Below are 20,457 nucleotides of genomic sequence, written 5' to 3' on the forward strand. Positions count from 1 at the left end.
CGGAATAAAAAATTATATAACAAGAAAGCAAAGCTAACTTCGGGCGGAGCCGAAGTTGATATACCCTTGCAGCTAAAACCGGATATATATCGCAAACATCGGATATAGTTGGCCGATCCTTATGATTACATCATAATAAAACCAATTAATTACAATAAAAAATCTAAAAAAAAGTCCCAAGCTTCTATCTTTAAAAATACGAAATTTAATATTTCTACCAAATACCATTTCCGATCGTTCAGTTATATGTCAGCTATAAGATATAGTCAACCGATCCTAATGAAATTTTGTAGGTCGGATTAACTGACCAAAAATAGAATGTGTACCAAGTTCCAGCTTTCTATCATCAAAAACACGAAAGTTGGGTCATTTCCGATCGTTCAGTTATATGGCAGCTATAGGATATAGTCGGCCGATCCTTATGAAATTTGGCATGTCATATTATTTTGCCAAAAATAGCTCTCGTATCAAATTTGAACTCTCTAACTCTAAAAACACCAAAGTTATACCATTTCCGATCAATCAGTTATATGGCAGCTATAGGATATAGTCGGCCGATCCGGGCCGTTCCGACCTATATACTGCGTGCAAAGGAAAGAAGGGTGTGTGCAAAGTTTCAAGTCGATAGCTTTAAAACTGAGAGACTAGTTCGCGTAGAAACAGACAGACAGACGGACAGACGGACAGACGGACATGCTCATATCAACTCAGGAGGTGATCCTGATCAAGAATATATATACTTTATAGGGTCGGAGATGTCTCCTTCACTGCGTTGCACACTTTTGACCAAAATTATAATACCCTCTGCAAGGGTATAAAAACGTCCACAAAAAACATACAAAAACAAGATAGGAAAGCTAACTTCGGGCGGAGCCGAAGTTTATATACCCTTGCAGTTAAAACCGGATATATATCGCAAACATCGGATATAGTTGGCCGATCCTAATGGGAATAGGAATATATAATCCAATTTTTTACAATACAAAATCTAAAAAAAGTCCCAAACTTCTATCTTCAAAAATACGAAAGTTGATATTTCTTCCAAGTACCATATCCGATCGTTCAGTTATATGGCAGCTATAGGATATAGTCGGCCGATCCTAATGAAATTTGGTAGGTCGGATCAACTGACAAAATATATAATCTGTACCAAGTTGCAGCTTTCTATCTTCAAAAACACGAAAGTTGGGTCATTTCCGATCGTCCAGTTATATGACAGCTATAGGATATAGTCAGCCGATCCTTATGAAATTTGGCATGTCGTAATATTTTGCCAAAAATAGCACTCATGTTAAATTTGAACTCTCTAACTCTTAAAACACCAAAGTTATACCATTTCCGATCAATCAGTTATATGGCAGCTATAGGATATAGTCAGCCGATCCCGGTCATTCCGACTTATATACTGCGTGCAAAGGAAAGAAGGGTGTGTGCAAAGTTTCAAGACGATAGCTTTAAAACTGAGAGACTAGTTCGCGTAGAAACAGACAGACAGACAGACAGACGGACAGACGGACAGACGGACATGCTCATATCAACTCAGGAGGTGATCCTGATCAAGAATATATATACTTTATAGGGTCGGAGATGTCTCCTTCACTGCGTTGCACACTTTTGACCAAAATTATAATACCCTCTGCAAGGGTATAACAAGAGAGGAAAGCTAACTTCGGGCGGAGCCGAAGTTTATATACCCTTGCAGTTAAAACCGGATATATATCGCAAACATCGGATATAGTTGGCCGATCTTTATTGGAATAGGAATATATAATCCAATTTATTACAATACAAAATCTAAAAAAAGTCCCAAACTTCTATCTTCAAAAATATGAAAGTTGATATATCTACCAAATACCATTTCCGATCGTTCAGTTATATGGCAGCTATAGGATATAGTCGGCCGATCCTTATGAAATTTGGCATGACGTAATGTTTTGCCAAAAATAGCTCTCATGTCAAATTTGAACTCTCTAACTCTAAAAACACAAAAGTTATACCATTTTCGATCAATCAGTTATATGGCAGCTATAGGATATAGTCGGCCGATCCGGGCCGTTCCGACTTATATACTGCGTGCAAAGGAAAGAAGGGTGTGTGCAAAGTTTCAAGACGATAGCTTTAAAACTGAGAGACTAGTTTGCGTAGAAACAGACAGACGGACAGACAGACGGACAGACGGACATGCTCATATCAACTCAGGAGGTGATCCTGATCAAGAATATATATACTTTATAGGGTCGGAGATGTCTCCTTCACTGCGTTGCACACTTTTGACCAAAATTATAATACCCTCTGCAAGGGTATAACAATAGTAACACAACAATAGTAACGGCGACATCGAGAAAGGCAACCCATCATCAGGAGCAGCAACGGCGGCAACAATATTAGGAGCAGCAGCGGCAGCGACAACAACATAAGCAGCAGAAAAAATTAGAAATTATAGTCTTCGGCAAGTTTTTTTATACCCTTGCAGAGGGTATTATAATTTTGGTCAAAAGTGTGCAACGCAGTGAAGGAGACATCTCCGACCCTATAAAGTATATATATTCTTGATCAGGATCACCTCCTGAGTTGATATGAGCATGTCCGTCTGTCCGTCTGTCCGTCTGTCTGTTTCTACGCAAACTAGTCTCTCAGTTTTAAAGCTATCGACTTGAAACTTTGCACACACCCTTCTTTCCTTTGCACGCAGTATATAAGTCGGAACGGTCCGGATCGGCGGACTATATCCTATAGCTGCCATATAACTGATTGATCGGAAATGGTATAACTTTGATGTTTTTAAAGTTAGACAGTTCATATTTGACATGACAGCTATTTTTGGCAACAAATTACGACATGCCAAATTTCATAAGGATCGGCCGACTATATCCTATAGCTGCCATATAACTGAACGATCGGAAATGACCTAACTTTCGTGTTTTTGAAGATAGAAAGCTGAAACTTAATAAAGATTCTATTTTTGGCCAGTTGATCCAACCTACCAAATTTCATTAAGATCGACCGACTATATCCTATAGCTGCAATATAACTGAACGATCGGAAATGGTATTTGGTAGAAATATCAACTGTCGTATGTTTGAAGATAGGAGCTTGGGACTTTTTTTTAGATTTTTTATTGTAGTTTATTGGTTTTATTATGATGTAATCATAAGAATCGGCAAACTATATCCGATGTTTGCGATATATATCCGGTTTTAACTGCAAGGGTATATCAACTTCGGCTCCGCCCGAAGTTAGCTTTCCTTTCTGGTTTTTATATACATACTCGAATTTAGTTTTCCTTGCAGAGGGTATTATAATTTTGTCCAAAAGTGTGCAACGCAGTGAAGGAGACATCTCCGACCCTATAAAGTATATACATATATTCTTGATCAGGATCACCTCCTGAGTTGATATGAGCATGTCCGTCTGTCCGTCTGTCTGTCTGTCCGTTTCTACGCGAACTAGTCTCTCAGTTTTGAAGCTATCGTCTTGAAACTTTGCACACACCCTTCTTTCCTTTGCACGCAGTATATAAGTCGGAACGGCCCGGATCGGCCGACTGTATCCTATAGCTGCCATATAACTGATTGATCGGAAATGGTATAACTTTGGTGTTTTTAAAGTTAGAGAGTTCAAATTTGACACGAGAGCTATTTTTGGCAAATTATTACGACATGCCAAATTTCATAAGGATCGGCCGACTATATCTTATAGCTGCCATAAAACTGAACGATCGGAAATGACCCAACTTTCGAGTTTTTGAAGATAGAAAGCTGAAACTTAATACAGATTTTATTTTTGGCCAGTTGATCCTACCAAATTTCATTAGGATCGGCCGACTATATTCTATAGCTGCCATATAACTGAACGATCGGAAATGGTACTTGGTAGAAATACCAAATTTGGTATTTTTGAAGATTGTATTGTAATAAATTGGATTATATATTCATATTCCCATAAGGATCGGCCAATTATATCCGATGTTTGCGATATATATCCGGTTTTAACTGCAAGGGTATATAAACTTCGGCTCCGCCCGAAGTTGGGTTCCTTTCTTGTTTGTAGAATAAAATCGTGTTGTCCCCGTAATAGAGAAAAAATGTAAGTAGCCTTGCTAATGCATATTTTTGGTAAAGTCTCATGTTCGATAAAAGATTTAAAGTGAGTCCAGAAGGGTCCATCAATGAAAGGTAGAGTATGTTGTAAAACATACATAGATGGGCACGAAATCTAACGGTCGGAGCCGCAGCTCGCCCAAACAACAAATTACAACAACAACCACCACCGTCGCGATGCGTCGCTGCCACGAGCCAGACAGAATGTGCGAGCAAAAAGAATACACTGACAAAAACAGTTTCAGTACATTTAATTTTTTATTAATTTTTAACTTATTCATTTTTCGTAGTTGATTGTATCATTACTTAAAGCTATTATTAACATATCATTTAAATTAATATCCCTTAGTCTATTCCTTTATAAAGTTTTAATAGCTTTTGTTCACAGACAAATGTGCTCGCAAAGCAAGCCTCCAATTTGAGCATCGAACTTTTTAAAATTGGGTATTGATCTATGGGCACTTTTTTCCAAAAATCAGCTTCGCTGTCCATCACCGACTGCAGATGTAAGTCGGTTTGCAAATCGCACAGCTCTATTTGATATTGTGGATCCCGTTCTTCAATTTTTACTGTTTTTGGACTTACAAAAATGTTAATTATTTTTTAATCTCTTCAAAATCTGTATAGCGTTGTCCAAAAAATTGTCTTAATTGTTTTATAATATCACAAAATACGGAGAAGCGTAATTCTGGATATTCTGGGAAAATGAGTTAAACAATTTATTTTTAAATTATTTTCCAAAACACTCAATTTTTATTTGAATCCGTCGATTCTCATAGCATCGTCACTATTGACTGCTTTGGTGTCTGAAGTTGGGAGTCAAAAATATTTAAATAGCTCGTAATGTCTGTCACAAATGCCACCTCAGAAAGAACTTGAGTATCTTCTAATTTTTGAACTAAATGCTCCGAATTTTTTAAATTTTCTTTAAGGAATATTAAATATTATTAATATTAAAATTTCTTTTCTCAGAGAAAAGAATCGCTCCAGTCATTTCCCTTTACTGAGCCAGCGAACCTCTGTGTACATTTTCAGGTCTCCATATTGTTCATTTAGCTCCTGAGGCAGGGACTGGAACTTCCTATGAGTTAATGCATTGTGTCCTCCTCTTATTTTGTTCACCATTTTGGTAACGATATCCATCGCATCCTTCATATTTAGAGATTTTGCTCAAAGGGCCTCTTGGTGAATGAGGCAATGATAAAAGGGGACATCAATACCTCATGACATAAACTGACCTTTAAGCCCTTTAACTTCTCTTCGCATACTCCTTGCTCCGTCGGTGTACATGCCGCATAGTTTCTTAAATCCTCCGATTTCGTTGACGGATATTTCAATGGCGGTGTATATGTCTTCGCCTGTTGTTGCCAACAATAAAAACTTGACAAATATTAAAACTTGCGCAACGTCGTTAATGTCCGTGCTTTCTTCCACTGCCAACGAGTAGTAAACAGATTTACTTAGTTTTTGTTTCAGATTTTCTTTTAATTGCTTGCTTATTTCGTTACTCGTCGTGTAACAGTACGCCGAGAAAGTGGTATTTTTTGGACAACTTCGCTCATTTGTACGCCCTTTTCGTCAAGACACTGCAGCATAGATATGCAAGTTGATTTAAAAAATTCGCCATCCAGGAACATTTTGTGCGATTTGTCCAACTTGTAGCTTACAACAAAGGAAGCTAAAAGAATGTTTTTATACCCTTGCAGAGGGTATTATAATTTTGGTCAAAAGTGTGCAACGCAGTGAAGGAGACATCTCCGACCCTATAAAGTATATATATTCTTGATCAGGATCACCTCCTGAGTTGATATGAGCATGTCCGTCTGTCCGTCTGTCCGTCTGTCTGTCTGTTTCTACGCGAACTAGTCTCTCAGTTTTAAAGCTACCGACTTGAAACTTTGCACACACCCTTCTTTCCTTTGCACGCAGTATATAAGTCGGAACGGCCGGGATCGGTCGCCTATATCCTATAGCTCCCATATTACTGATTGATCGGAAATGGTATAACTTCGATGTTTTTAGAGTTGCAGAGTTCAAATTTGACATGAGAGCTATTTTTGGCAAAACATTACGACGTGCCAAATTTCATAAGGATCGGCCGACTATATCTTATAGCTGCCATATAACTGAACGATCGGAAATGACCCAACTTTCGCGTTTTTGAAGATAGAAAGCTGGAATTTAATACAGATTCTATTTTTGGTCAGTTCATCCAACCTACCAAATTTCATAAGGATCGGCCAACTATATCCGATGTTTGCGATATATATCCGGTTTTAACTGCAAGGGTATATAAACTTCGGCTCCGCCCGAAGTTAGCTTTCCTTTCTTGTTTTAATAAAAATTGAATCATGATTTTTATTTTTATTTTTTTTTATAAAAATTGAAAAATAATTCTGATTTTTAATTATTATTATAAAAATTGAAAATAAAAGTTATATTTCAATTTTAGCAATATAAATTGAAATAAAAGTTTATTGTGTTTCTGGATTCACCGTTAAAAAATGAAGCTCACATATAGAAGTATATGTGTCCTTTTTCCACTCCCCACAAAGGCTTTTTTGTCGTTCAATTTTTTTGAACTCATAAGTCTTATTTGCAGTCCCTGATTTCAAGACATCACGAAAACAATTCACAGAAAAAACACGTTACACTGATTGGTTTTTTTAAATTATATTTTACATACCACAAATAACATTTTCTATTTTGTTTCGTTAAAATTGGTGCCCGTATTACAAATTGCGGAAAGTTCAAAGTTTGTGTGCAGCTTCCCGCCTTTTTGTTTGCGATAACCAGCTGATCTGTTAATGAACTTTGCATCCCTGGTAGAAGCTCAGGGATGCAGATATTTAAATAAAACTAATGGTTTATATCTATTTGGAGAAGCTACTTTAAGAATCCATTGACCATATACGTTTCTTTTGTCATGAATTTTTGGATTTTATGCAAAAAAATCGGTCACTGTGCACTGATGGAACCCGCCATAGAAAATTTTTCTTTGTATGAGATGTCCCATCTATGTACTTTATAATCTTTGCTATAACTTTGGTGTTTTTATAGTTAGAGAGTTCAGAATGTGTAAAAATGTTTTTTTTGGCAAAATACGACATGCCAAATTTTAAAAGGATCGGACGACTAAATCTTATAGCTGCCATAGAACTGAACAATCGGAAATAACCCAACTTTCGTATTTTTAAAGACATAAGCTTCGAACTTTGTACAGATTTTTGGTCAGTTGATCCGACCTCACAAATTTCATAAGGATCGGCCGACTATATCCTATAGCTGCCATATAACTGAACGATCGGAAATTACCCAACTTTCGTGTTTTTGAAGATAGAAAGCTGAAACTTAATACAACAAGTTGATCCAACCTGTCCGTCTGTCGACGATCGGAAATGGTACCTGGTAGAAATATCAACTTTCTTATTTTTGAAGATAGAAGTTTGGGACTTATTTTGGATTTTTCATTTTAGTTAATTGGTTTTATTATGATGTATTCATAAGGATCGGTCAACTATATCCGATGTTTGCGATATATATCCGGTTTTAACTGCAAGGGTATATAAACTTCGGATTCGCCCGAAGTTAGCTTTCTTTTCTTGTTTATAATCCCAGGCTCATGAAATATGCTGTAAGGTTTGCACACGCACGCTGTAAACATTTGTGTGGGTCGCATTATTTTGCCAAAAATAGCTCTCATTTAAAATTTTAAAAAAACACCAAAGTTATTCCATTTCCGATCAATCAGTTACATGGCAGCTATAGGATAGAGTCAGACTTATAAACTGCGTACAAAGGAAAGAAGGGAGTGTACAAAGTTTCAAGTCGATAGCTTTAAAACTGAGAGACTAGTTTGCGTAGACAGACGGACATGCTCATATCAACTCAGGAGGTGATCCTGATCAAGAATATAGATATATACCTTATAGGGTCGGATATGTCTCCTTCACTGCATTGCACAGTTTTGGACAAAATTAAAATACCCTCTGCAGGGGTATAAAAATATAAGTATATTATGTTATGAAATACTTCCCCCTGACATCTATGACAAAGTTCCAAAATTTTTTGAGAATATCACAAAATTTTAGTCTACGAATGCATATATATAAAATTTTAACCTACGAATGTAGAGAAAACTCAATCTATCTCATGTAAGTAAATGAAAAATACTTTCAACTTAGTACCGTACCTTTCACAGAGCAACCGCCTAGGATGAGCAATATGTTGGACACCCAAAACACCGCCCCCAAACCGGATGAGCCCGAGGTAGAAATATCAACTTTCTTATTTTTGAAGATAGAAGTTTGGGACTTATTTTGGATTTTTCATTTTAGTTAATTGGTTTTATTATGATGTATTCATAAGGATCGGTCAACTATATCCGATGTTTGCGATATATATCCGGTTTTAACTGCAAGGGTATATAAACTTCGGATTCGCCCGAAGTTAGCTTTCTTTTCTTGTTTATAATCCCAGGCTCATGAAATATGCTGTAAGGTTTGCACACGCACGCTGTAAACATTTGTGTGGGTCGCATTATTTTGCCAAAAATAGCTCTCATTTAAAATTTTAAAAAAACACCAAAGTTATTCCATTTCCGATCAATCAGTTACATGGCAGCTATAGGATAGAGTCAGACTTATAAACTGCGTACAAAGGAAAGAAGGGAGTGTACAAAGTTTCAAGTCGATAGCTTTAAAACTGAGAGACTAGTTTGCGTAGACAGACGGACATGCTCATATCAACTCAGGAGGTGATCCTGATCAAGAATATAGATATATACCTTATAGGGTCGGATATGTCTCCTTCACTGCATTGCACAGTTTTGGACAAAATTAAAATACCCTCTGCAGGGGTATAAAAATATAAGTATATTATGTTATGAAATACTTCCCCCTGACATCTATGACAAAGTTCCAAAATTTTTTGAGAATATCACAAAATTTTAGTCTACGAATGCATATATATAAAATTTTAACCTACGAATGTAGAGAAAACTCAATCTATCTCATGTAAGTAAATGAAAAATACTTTCAACTTAGTACCGTACCTTTCACAGAGCAACCGCCTAGGATGAGCAATATGTTGGACACCCAAAACACCGCCCCCAAACCGGATGAGCCCGAGGCTTCCCACTCAGGTGGCGCCACCGCAGGGGCAGCCGCCCAGTCCCCATACTATCGCTCCGAGGTAGATAAGTGCCTTTTCTCATACCCATAACCGTTGTGTTTGTGTTTATGTTCCCGTTTCTGTAGTGCTTTCTCAAAAAAAAAATTTATTTTAGCTTTTCCGTATATCAGTGAATTCCTATTATGCACAATAGCTATCATCACTTCCCTCTCTTTCTTTCAAGCGAACGGTCGTGTTTTTTTTGTGCGCACTGCATTTATGACAAATATTGGTAAACCGGTGTTTACATACTTTGCGAATTAAATCTTGTGAATCTTAACAATATTAAAGCCTAAACCGTATCGCTTCGCGAGTGCTGTGGTATATTTGGAGTCGAATTAATAATTTGTCAAAATTCTATTCCGAGCATAGCTCAGCTCTGCTTCTTCCCCGGCTTATCTATATTTCTGCATTTCTCTTTTGCACTCTTTCAAAGCTCCCGCTTCGGCTTCTTGTTTGGCACAGTGGTTCAAGGTATTGTGTTTTTTAACTTTTTAAATATTAATTTTTTTTTTATTAAATAAAAAAAAAAAATAAAAATAAATAAAATGGAATTTAAACTGGTCTGTGCCATTAAGTCTTGTAACAAGACAATTTCCACATCCCAGCCTAGCATCCATTGCTGGTTATGTGAAAACGTCGTGCACGCCAAGTGTGCCGGTTTCACTGCATCAGTTTCGGATGCCATTTCCCGTAGGTCTGGGATACATTATTGTTGTGAAAATTGTCGTGCTGTGCAAGGCGAAATGAGGTCGTTCATAAGACAGACCAAAAATGGATTTAAAGAGCTGATCACTGGTTTTCGTAAAATCAATGACCAGCTCTGTGCGCTGGACACTCAGTTTAGTGGCCTTCAGCTGCTAAATGAGTCCCCTAAGCGTAAGAAATCCGCTGTTTCTGATCCGCCTCAGCCTGCTCAGCCGACATTAATGCAGCCGCTTATATCTCTGGCCACCCCAAGGGCTAGAACTGAGAAAAATTCGTCCGAATTTCTCAGGGATAATGAGCAATTGTCTGATATGTCCGCCATGGCATCCCTTCAAGTGAAGCCACAGGTTCTAGGGAACGAAACCCCCATTAGAGTCACCCAAAAGGGTATTCCACAGTCCGGACCACCGGCACCGACTGATGCTGCAGTTATTGTACCTGCGACACCAAAACCCTTACAGGTGATTCCTCCATCGAAACATATATTTGTTTCTCGGCTTGCCCCTGATACTTCAGAGATTGATATCTCGGCTTATATTAAAGCCAAAACTAACGCCGATATAAAGGTGGAGGACATACAAAAATTTAAATATAATTATAAAAGGCGCACGTCTTCTTTCAAGATTCGTGTGCCCGCGCTGATGTTCAAGACGATTTGTTCTCCCAGTTTTTGGCCAGAGAATCTTTTCTTCCAAGAACATCAGCCTAGTTCCGTGAAAAAAAAAAGTTAAAAAACCAGTGGGAGGGAGACTTCCCAATATCGGAACCACTGACCAACCCTCCACCTCTTCTTTGGCCACTAACCCAAAAAACTAGTTTCCTCACTAACTCTTACCTATCAGAATACTAGGGGGCTACGTAGCAAACTCCCCAAGCTATATTCTGATATTTCTTTCTTTGCATCCCATATAATAGCATTTACAGAAACTTGGTTAAATCCGGAGATCTTTAGCTCCGAAGTTTTTCCAAGTAAGTACACCACTTTTAGACGGGATCGATCTCAGCGAAGAGGAGGTGGAGTCCTAATTTCGGTAGACTCTACTCTTGCTTCTGAAGAGGTGAAATCCCATGAGTTTGGTGACATAGAATTTATTTGCGTTAAAATCACTATGTCCGTGAAAGCTTTATACATTACATGTTCATATATACCTCCTATGTCTGAACCGCCCACATATTGGCAGCATTTGTCTGCTATTCGATACGTCTCTAATCTTATGACGGATCTTGACCAACTCGTAGCGGTGGGAGACTTTAATATCCCAGAATTAAAGTGGTCCAACGTCGATAACTCACCATCTTTGTCACTTGTAACTTACCATGACGTCACCGCGGGCATGTTTGACATGTCCCTAGGTCAGATCAATCATGTTAGAAATTCGCTAGGTCGGCTCTTAGACTTATGTTTTGTATCTGATCCTGATGGTACTACTCTCTCCAGAGCTTTTCCCCTTTCAACCCCAGAGGATCCATATCACCCCACGCTGGAGGTCTCAATCGAAACCACTCCTGGTATCGATCAGATGTCTCCGAGCGTGGTAAATAAGATTCGCTGTTTCCGTAAAGCTGATTTTCAGAAACTTAATAGCCTTATTGATACATTTGACTGGTCTGATATTCTGACGTGCACTGATCTTAATGTCACTTTAGAAAAATTTTATTTTACTTTAAATAAATTTTTTGACTCATGTGTGCCTTGGAAATATCGGTCCGCTTCAACAAATCCTCCTTGGTTTACAAGGTGCCTTACTAACTTAAACAATAAAAAAAATATGCTGTTACTTAAATATAAAAAATCCTGCAGTAGTGTTGATTTCTCAAGATACCTACTAGCTCGGTCGAATTTTACCGTGCATAACGCTGAATGTTATAGGAATTATATTGACCGCTGCCGGATTCAATTTACTCAGGATCCAAAGCAGTTTTATAATTTTGTAAACACTAAGCGTAAACACGTATCTTTTTCACCTCTGCTTACGTTTGAAAATTCCTCTGCGACTTCGGATCAGGCCATTGCCGATCTATTCGCAGAATTTTTTCAAACAACTTATTCTCCTCCTAAATTGACTGATCAGCCTTATGCATATAACATTAAAGCAGCAAATCTTATTTTCTGTCCGTCTTTTTCTGAGAACAACTTATTATCTGGTCTTTTAAGGGTAAAACCCATTTATTCGCCAGGCCCCGACGGAGTACCAGGCTGTGTGCTAAAATACTGTGCCAGGGCTCTGTGCAAACTTCTTCTAAGACTTTTCAACTTATCTTTGGAAACCTCGATTTTTCCCCTTAAGTGGAAGGAATCATTTATAATTCCCCTACATAAAAAGGGAAAAAAGTCCGAGGCTGCCAACTACAGAGGCATCTCTAAGTTGTCGGCAATTCCAAAGTTATTTGAAAAATTAATTACCCCTCATTTGCAACACCTTTGCTCTTCGATCATCACTCCTTGTCAGCATGGCTTTATTAAGCGTCGCTCCACCACCACAAACTTATTGGAGTTGACATCCTTTGTCATAGATGGCTTTTGTAAGGGATATCAAACCGATGTAATTTACACAGACTTCAGCAAAGCATTTGATTCAGTTAATCACTCACTCTTGTTGAGTAAACTGAATATGCTGGGTTTTCCTAAAGACCTCTTAACGTGGATCTCCAGCTACCTAGATGGAAGGACACAAAGAGTTTTATTTAAAAACATTCAGTCCCGTCTGGTCCGTGCTACATCTGGCGTCCCTCAAGGAAGTCATCTTGGCCCGTTATTATTTACGCTTTTTATAAACGACTTGCCCCCTGCTTTAACGAACTCTCTAGTTCTTATGTATGCAGATGATGTAAAGCTTTGTCTTCAGTACAAATCCATCTCTGCCCAATGCAGTCTGCAGTCTGACCTTGATAACTTTCAAAAATGGTGTTTAGCTAATGATCTAATACTTAATGGATCTAAATGCAAACATATGTCTTTTTATCGTTCTTGCCCTCTGCAAGCTACTTATTCTATTAATGGGATTGCCTTAGAAAAATTAACCCAGGTTAATGATCTCGGCATCCTATTAGACATCAAACTTAAATTTGCCGACCATATTTCCTTAATGGTTAATAAGGCTAAAGGAGTCCTTGGTTTTATCAAAAGGTGGTCAAAAGAATTTAATGACCCCTATATAACCAAAACACTATTCATTTCTTTGGTCCGTCCTATACTGGAGTACGGTTCATGTGTCTGGAGTCCCCAATATGGAGTACATCAGGACCGCATAGAATCCGTACAAAAGAATTTCCTAACTTTTTCACTTAGAGGTCTAAACTGGGATGCAAATCTTCAACTTCCATCTTATAGTAGTAGACTCTTACTCATAAACGTACCTAGCTTAACAAATCGTAGGACAATGCTCGGTGTAGTTTTTCTGCATAACCTTATTAACGGGGATGTAGATAGCATTTACTAACACCACTAACCATACAGCATATAGACAACCCATTTCATACAACGAAAATGGACGCGAAAATTTCTTGCTACAGGCCCCAGCAGGCCCCAGAGCGGATTTCTTACGCTCTCTTACGCTCATCGTTCGTTCATCTTACGCTCATTCTCGCATTAAATGTTTTCTGTTTCTCAGTCTCTAAACGGAGCGCGATGAAGAAGGTTGGCCTGCGCTTCGGTTGATCTTTGTATGTATGCGTGTCACACATTCACATACATGGGTGTATGTGTGCGTGCGATTTCGTTTCGAAGCCAGCGCACAAAATTTTGATTTTTCTTACTTTTAAGGCTTGCTACCCTAACAAAATTCGGGTATTCGTTATTTGATGAAATGACGAAAGAAATTATATTATTTTGTATATTATATTTTTTTATTATTTCAGCATACATTTTTAATTTATTTAGGAATAAGATTAAGTGTTAGTAGTAAAATGTTTTCTGTATATATATTTTTACGAATCATTAAAAATCAATATACTGAGAAAGTGTCAGAGTATATTTCGGTCGGAGTCACTTAAAGCGCCGTTTGCTTTTAAGTTTTTGTTGTTCTGCAAGAGGCTTGTGCATGCCTACTCTAACGATGGAATGATTTTTAGGGGAGGGTGAAGACGGGTGAAGAATTAAATTACTTTTTAAAGTTATTATATATAAGGAAATATATATAAGGAAATTATTAAATTAACGACAATAATTTAATTAAATCTCACAATAACCCAAAATATAATAACAAGTGCCTGAAAAATTGTAAACAAAAAAGGTAAACAAGTCCATCAGCTGTTTTCGTGTCTTCACCCTCCCCTAAAAATCATTCCATCGTTAGAGTAGGCATGCACAAGCCTCTTGCAGAACAACAAAAACTTAAAAGCAATCGGCGCTTTAAGTGACTCCGACCGAAATATACTCTGACACTTTCTCAGTATATTGATTTTTAATGATTCGTAAAAATATATATACAGAAAACATTTTACTACTAACACTTAATCTTATTCCTAAATAAATTAAAAATGTATGCTGAAATAATAAAAAAAAATAAAATAAAAAATAATATAATTTCTTTCGTCATTTCATCAAATAACGAATACCCGAATTTTGTTAGGGTAGCAAGCCTTAAAAGTAAGAAAAATCAAAATTTTGTGCGCTGGCTTCGAAACGAAATCGCACGCACACATACACCCATGTATGTGAATGTGTGACACGCATACATACAAAGATCAACCGAAGCGCAGGCCAACCTTCTTCATCGCGCTCCGTTTAGAGACTGAGAAACAGAAAACATTTATTGCGAGAATGAGCGTAAGATGAACGAACGATGAGCGTAAGAGAGCGTAAGAAATCCGCTCTGGGGCCTGCTGGGGCCTGTCGCAAGAAATTTTCGCGTCCATTTTCGTTGTATGAAATGGGTTGTCTATATGCTGTATGGTTAGTGCTAACACGCTTAAATTTTAACATTCCTAATAGAAGGACTCGAAACTTTAGTCCTCTGTTCCTTAGCCGTTGTAGTTCGACATATGCACTGCATGACCCTTTTAGGGTATTATTTTCGAACTACAATGGTCTCTACTCTATTACATCTCTTTCCTGTCCCTCTAACTTAAAATAACTAACTAACTCCTCTTAGCTTAATAATTAAAAAATAACTTAATATTCTAACAAATCGTTTCTTGAGCGCCCCTCGGTCGTCTGGGCCTCTATGCTTTATGATGAATACAGGAATGCTAGCTGATGCTCTTATTGATGCACAAGCCATTTCCAAATTCTGAAAGACCGGAAAAAAAAAAAAAAAAAAAAAAAAAAATTTAAAGCATTAAGTCCACAGGAAAGAATGGACGTTGTTAAAAAAACAAAATGTACATTTGTTCAAACATCAAATGTACAAGCGAGCTAGTATGCTCGTACTGTCAAAATAATCACCATAGCATGATTCACATAAACAAGGCAATAGTGAATACGTGCATGACCTCTGAACAAGTGTTGTTGGCCACCGCTTATGTTCAAATAAAAGGTCAAGATGGTGAATTTAAAAAATGCAGAGCTTTGATTGACAATGGGTCACAAAGTACTTTAATTTCTAAAAAGGCAGCTCAAAAATTAATATTGCCTAAACTAAAATCTCCCACACAAATAAGTGGAGTATCACCAACTGGTTGCAGTGTTTCAAATCACAAATTAAAATTGACGCTCAAGAATAAAAGTAAATATTCAAAAGAATTTAGCACAAACGAAATTGTTTTACCAAGTTTAAAGAAAACTCTTCCCACAAATAATTTAAATGTTGATAAATTTGATTGGAAAGGCTATTATTTAGCCGATCCCAATTTTGATAAATCTGGTCGTATTGATCTAATAAATGGATCTAGATTTATATCCACAAATGCCGAAGATAGTAAAAAGAGGTTTACTTCTTGGACAAAAAACGATTTTCCGATGGATCGTGTCAGGTCGCACAAGATCTAATTCCTTTAAAAATCGATTATTTCTACGGCCTTGGTAAATACAATCCAAGATTGGAGGACAGAAAGAGAAAAATATGTGGAACCTTCGATACAAAAATACAAGGGTAAAACAGAGTTCAAAAATAAAAAAGAATTTCAAGTTGTCCGACCAAAATACAAGATCAGTCATTTATCGTGGTGTCCTTTGGGGAAACATAAAATATTTCAGGAAGAAAAGAACAAAAATAATAGTCAAAAATTTCAATTTCGTAATATCAAATGGTTATACAATTTACCTAATTCATGTATGAAGGAGTTGGATAAAAAATTATCTATTTTCAATAGTAGAAACAAAAAGAAAAATAGCCAACACGAAATAAATAAAAATCAAACCAAACCGAAATAGCAGAAACAGAATGGGAAAATTCTAAGATTAACTTGAAGTCCTCTAAAACCTTTCGAAAAGAGCTCACCTGGCTAAACAAATAGAAGATATAAAAGCTCTAAATCTTAAGTTAAAAAATTTCGATTTTTATCATGTGTCAGGTTATAGCTCCTTACTTTTATAATAATAATCATTACTGTATTGATTTTAAGAAAACTTAAGTCAAAAAGACAATTGTTGAATATAGCATTACCATCCCCAATGCCAAATATTAAAAAAGAATAAAGAGTAAAATTATTTACACTAAAAAAAAAAAGAATAAACAAGTTTGTAAAAAACAAAAACCTAAATTCTGTATCCTTTTGTAGAAGGTGATTACAAAAATTAAAATGAATATACAAATTACATTCCACTGAAAAATCGAAGAAAACATTAATATTTCAAATTAAATTTAAAATACACACTGAAATGTAACAAAGGCATTTTTGTGGCCCCTCGCAGGATGTTCAAGCATTAGGTTGAACATGAAATTAGAACATAAACAATTTTAAAATATTTGGAAAATTGCAACTCAATATAAAATATAGGTCTAACGAGAGACTGAATTATCTCCTCTCCGAAGTCATGGTGAGTGATAAGTGACAAAGATGGTGAGTTCTCGACGTTGGACCACTTTAATTCTAGTATATTAATTTAATAATATACCAGTATATATATATTATAATAATATAATAATATATTAATAATATATTAAATAATAATTTAATAATATACTTTAATTCTGGTATATTAAAGTCGCCCACCGCGATGAGCTAGTCACAATCAGTCATAAGGTTAAAAACGGATTGAATAGCAGACAAATGCTGCTAATATGTGGGCGGTTCAGACGAAGGCGGTATATACGAACATGTAATGTATAAAGATTTCTCGGACAAAATGATTTTATTGCAAATTAACTCATTGTCACCAAACTCTTGTGATTTCACTTCTTCAGAAGCAAGAGTGGAGTCTACCGAAATGAGGACTCCATCCCCCCTTTGCTGAGGTCGATCCCTTCTAAAAGTGGTGTTCTTACTTGGAAAAACTTCGAGCTAAAGATCTCCGGCTTTAAACAAGTTTCTGTAAAGGCTATAATATGGGATGCAAAGAAAGAACTATCAGAATATAGTTTGGGGAGTTTGCTACATAGCCCCCTAGTATTCTGATAGGTAAGTGTTAATGACGATACTAGTTTTTTGGGTTAGTTGACGAAGAAGAGGTGAAAGGTTGGTCAGTGGTTCTGATAACGGGTAGTTTAACTCCCACTGGTTTTATAACTTTTTTCTTTACGGAACTAGGCTGATGTTCTTGGACGAAAAGATCTTGAACATCAGCGGACAAATGCTCATTTTCCCTGAGAAATTCGGACGAATTGTTCTCAGTTCCAGCCCTTGGGGTGGCCAGAGATATGAGCAGGCTGAGGCGGATCAGAAACAGCGGATTTCTTACGCTTAGGGGACTCATTTAGCCGCTGAAGGCCACTAAACTGAGTGTCAAGCGCACAGAGCTGGTCATTGATCTTACGAAAACCAGTGACCATCTCTTTAAATCCATAGCAGAAATATAGATAAGACGGGGAAGAAGCAGAGCTGAGCTATTCTTGGAATTGAAATTATACAAATTATTAATTCGACTCCAAATATACCACAGCACTCGCGAAGCGATACGGTTTAGGCTAAGATTCTCAAAACTTAAGATTCTCAATAGATTCACAACTAAGATTAACCGGTTTACCAATATTAATCATTTACGCAGTGCGCACAAAAAAAACACGACCGTTCGCTTAAGGGGTGTTTTGTGCATGTGCAATTGAGGCATTTGAACATAAAATTATAATATCGTCAGCATATATGAGCTGCGATAGTTGGGTGGTTCGGGTATTGTTAGAGAAATCTGGTAAATCGGCTAGGTATAAATTAAAAAGTTTTGGGGCTAATAATGATCCTTGCGGCACACCAGCTGTCACATTCCTGACAATCGAACACTCATTTGTATACGTTGAGGATACAAAGACTGTTCGATCCGTCAGCTAGCAACATAAAAACTTGAACAAGAAAGGAAAGCTAACTTCGGGCGGAGCCGAAGTTGATATACCCTTGCAGTTAAAACCGGAATATAGAATAGAATCTGTACCAAGTTCCAGCTTTCTATCTTCAAAAACACGAAAGTTGGGTCATTTCCGATCGTTCAGTTATATGACAGCTATACGATATAGTCGGCCGATCCTTATGAATTTTGGTAGGTTGGATCAACTGACCAAAAATAGAATCTGTATTAAATTCCAGCTTTCTATCTTCAAAAACACGAAAGTTGGGTCATTTCCGATCGTTCAGTTATATGGCAGCTATAGGATATAGTCGGCCGATCCTTATGAAATTTGGCATGTCGTAATGTTTTGCCATTATAGCACAAAACATGTCGTTATGTCGTAATGTTTTGCCAAATAGCACTCATGTCAAATTTGAACTCTCTAACTCTAAAAACACTAAAGTTATACCATTTCCGATCATTCAGTTATATGGCAGCTATAGGATATAGTCGGCCGATCTCGGCCGTTCCAACTTAAATACTACGTGAGAAGGAAAGACGGGTGGGTGCAAAGTTTCAAGTCGATAGCTTGAAAGTCTCTCGAACTGAGAGACTAGTTCGCGTAGAAACAGACAGACGGACAGACAGAGACAGAGACAGACATACATAGCAAGATGGACAGACGGTCATGGTTATATCAACTCAGAATGTGATCCTGATAAAGAATATATATACTTTATAGGGTCGGAGATGTCTCCTTCACTGCGTTGCACACTTTTGACAAAAAATTCTAATACCCTCTGCAAGGGTATAAAAGCTCTTGCCGTTTTGACCCATCAAATTATAAGCCACACAAAAAAAAATATTTTTTCGGGTCTGGAGGTCAGACCATGTTTACTATATGTTTTCGGGGTCGCTGAATCCGAATCCGAGGTCATAAAAGTAAACGGTAAAAGGTCATAAAAAACATAAAGTAAACGTGGTCTGACCTCCAGACCCGAAAAAATTTTTTTTTTTGTGTTGCTGTGTAATTGGGCTTATTCAAAGATGAAGAGGCAAAAAACGATTACTTCTGTTGCGGGCCTAAAGCTAAAGCATATTCATTGTTGGTGGAGAACAATAAAGAATATATAAATATGTACAAAGAAAGTTAAAGGGGTTAAGTATTCAGATTTGTGCGACGGCGTTCCTGTTGCTGTTCTCGTTGCTTCGGCGCCGTCGCCGTCGATTGCTCTCGCTGTTGCTGCTCAGCCGCCGCCGGCTCTGCTGATTATTGCCCTTTCGATGGCAAGTCCAGCTAGTCCGGATCAAGACTGGTGACCAAGATTGTCCCGATCGGTTTCTTCACTGGGCTTGAATTCACGAGTCGGCCTATCCTTGTATCGCAGGATCACTCCTGTTCGTTGCGATATAGGAGTCGGTTAATCGAACGCCAGACTTGTCATTTTACTCACTTCGTGGCAAAGTTACCTGCGATGATCGGAAATGACTCCGACCACCCAACTCGACTCTTAGACGGCCTGGGTTTAAAAGCAACCGTCCTGTTACGGATCCTTTTTCCGCTCATAAGCTGTCGTACTCTCCAAAGGCGGTCCTCCACCTCAACGCTACAAGATTCCTAAAAAGACTCGTCCCGAATCGCTCCAATGGGGCTCCTTATATAGTGCTTGCAGCGCCCGTTCTCCATCTGGATTCTGCTCCTGCCGTTCATCCATCCTTCCAGAATAACGCTACATTCCCGTTGGCCGGTCCCTGTTCGTGCCGTCTCGCCTCTCCCGGCCACGGACCTTTGCTGTTGCTATGCGGGCCACCGGCGGACTTCCAAGAACCGCTAAACTAAGACCGATGCTTACCCAGCTACGCTTTCTAACGCGACTGTGCTGCGCGATGTTTAACTCCCGTCCCCTCCATTACGACTCCAGGAAACGTTACCTTCCACGTTGTTTCTCCTTTACGTATTTTTCAAACAAAGCTGACGCTGCTATACGCTGCCATTCGCCGAACCGTTGCGTTCCTTCCCACGGAGTGGGGGATTCGCCCCTCACCACCTCTTCGGCTAGGCTCCTGGTCTTTACTTTCTGATCATTGAAAAATTCCCCGTCGTTGCCCGGTTGTTGA

General features: G+C 37.8%; 1 protein-coding gene and 1 pseudogene across 2 annotated transcripts in view; one reads left to right on the top strand and one right to left on the bottom strand.

Annotated features, from left to right (window-relative positions):
- Nucleotides 1-20,457, bottom strand: part of LOC108126751 (putative nuclease HARBI1) — a 163,312-nt pseudogene that overhangs the window by 119,529 nt on the left and 23,326 nt on the right.
- Nucleotides 9,005-20,457, top strand: part of LOC138925556 (netrin-A-like) — a 33,305-nt gene continuing 21,852 nt past the window's right edge. Inside the window, exons 1-2 of one of the 2 annotated variants that reach the window (XM_070276319.1) lie at nucleotides 9,005-9,115; nucleotides 9,163-9,293. In XM_070276319.1, the coding sequence (XP_070132420.1) occupies nucleotides 9,177-9,293 (117 nt within the window). In that variant the 5' untranslated portion in view covers nucleotides 9,005-9,115; nucleotides 9,163-9,176. The remainder of the gene's footprint in view (nucleotides 9,116-9,162; nucleotides 9,294-20,457) is intronic. The other variant, XM_070276318.1, reaches the window with a different exon arrangement.

Source organism: Drosophila bipectinata, chromosome XR (assembly GCF_030179905.1).
Source record: "Drosophila bipectinata strain 14024-0381.07 chromosome XR, DbipHiC1v2, whole genome shotgun sequence".
In the NCBI taxonomy this organism is placed as follows: Eukaryota; Metazoa; Arthropoda; class Insecta; order Diptera; family Drosophilidae; genus Drosophila; species Drosophila bipectinata.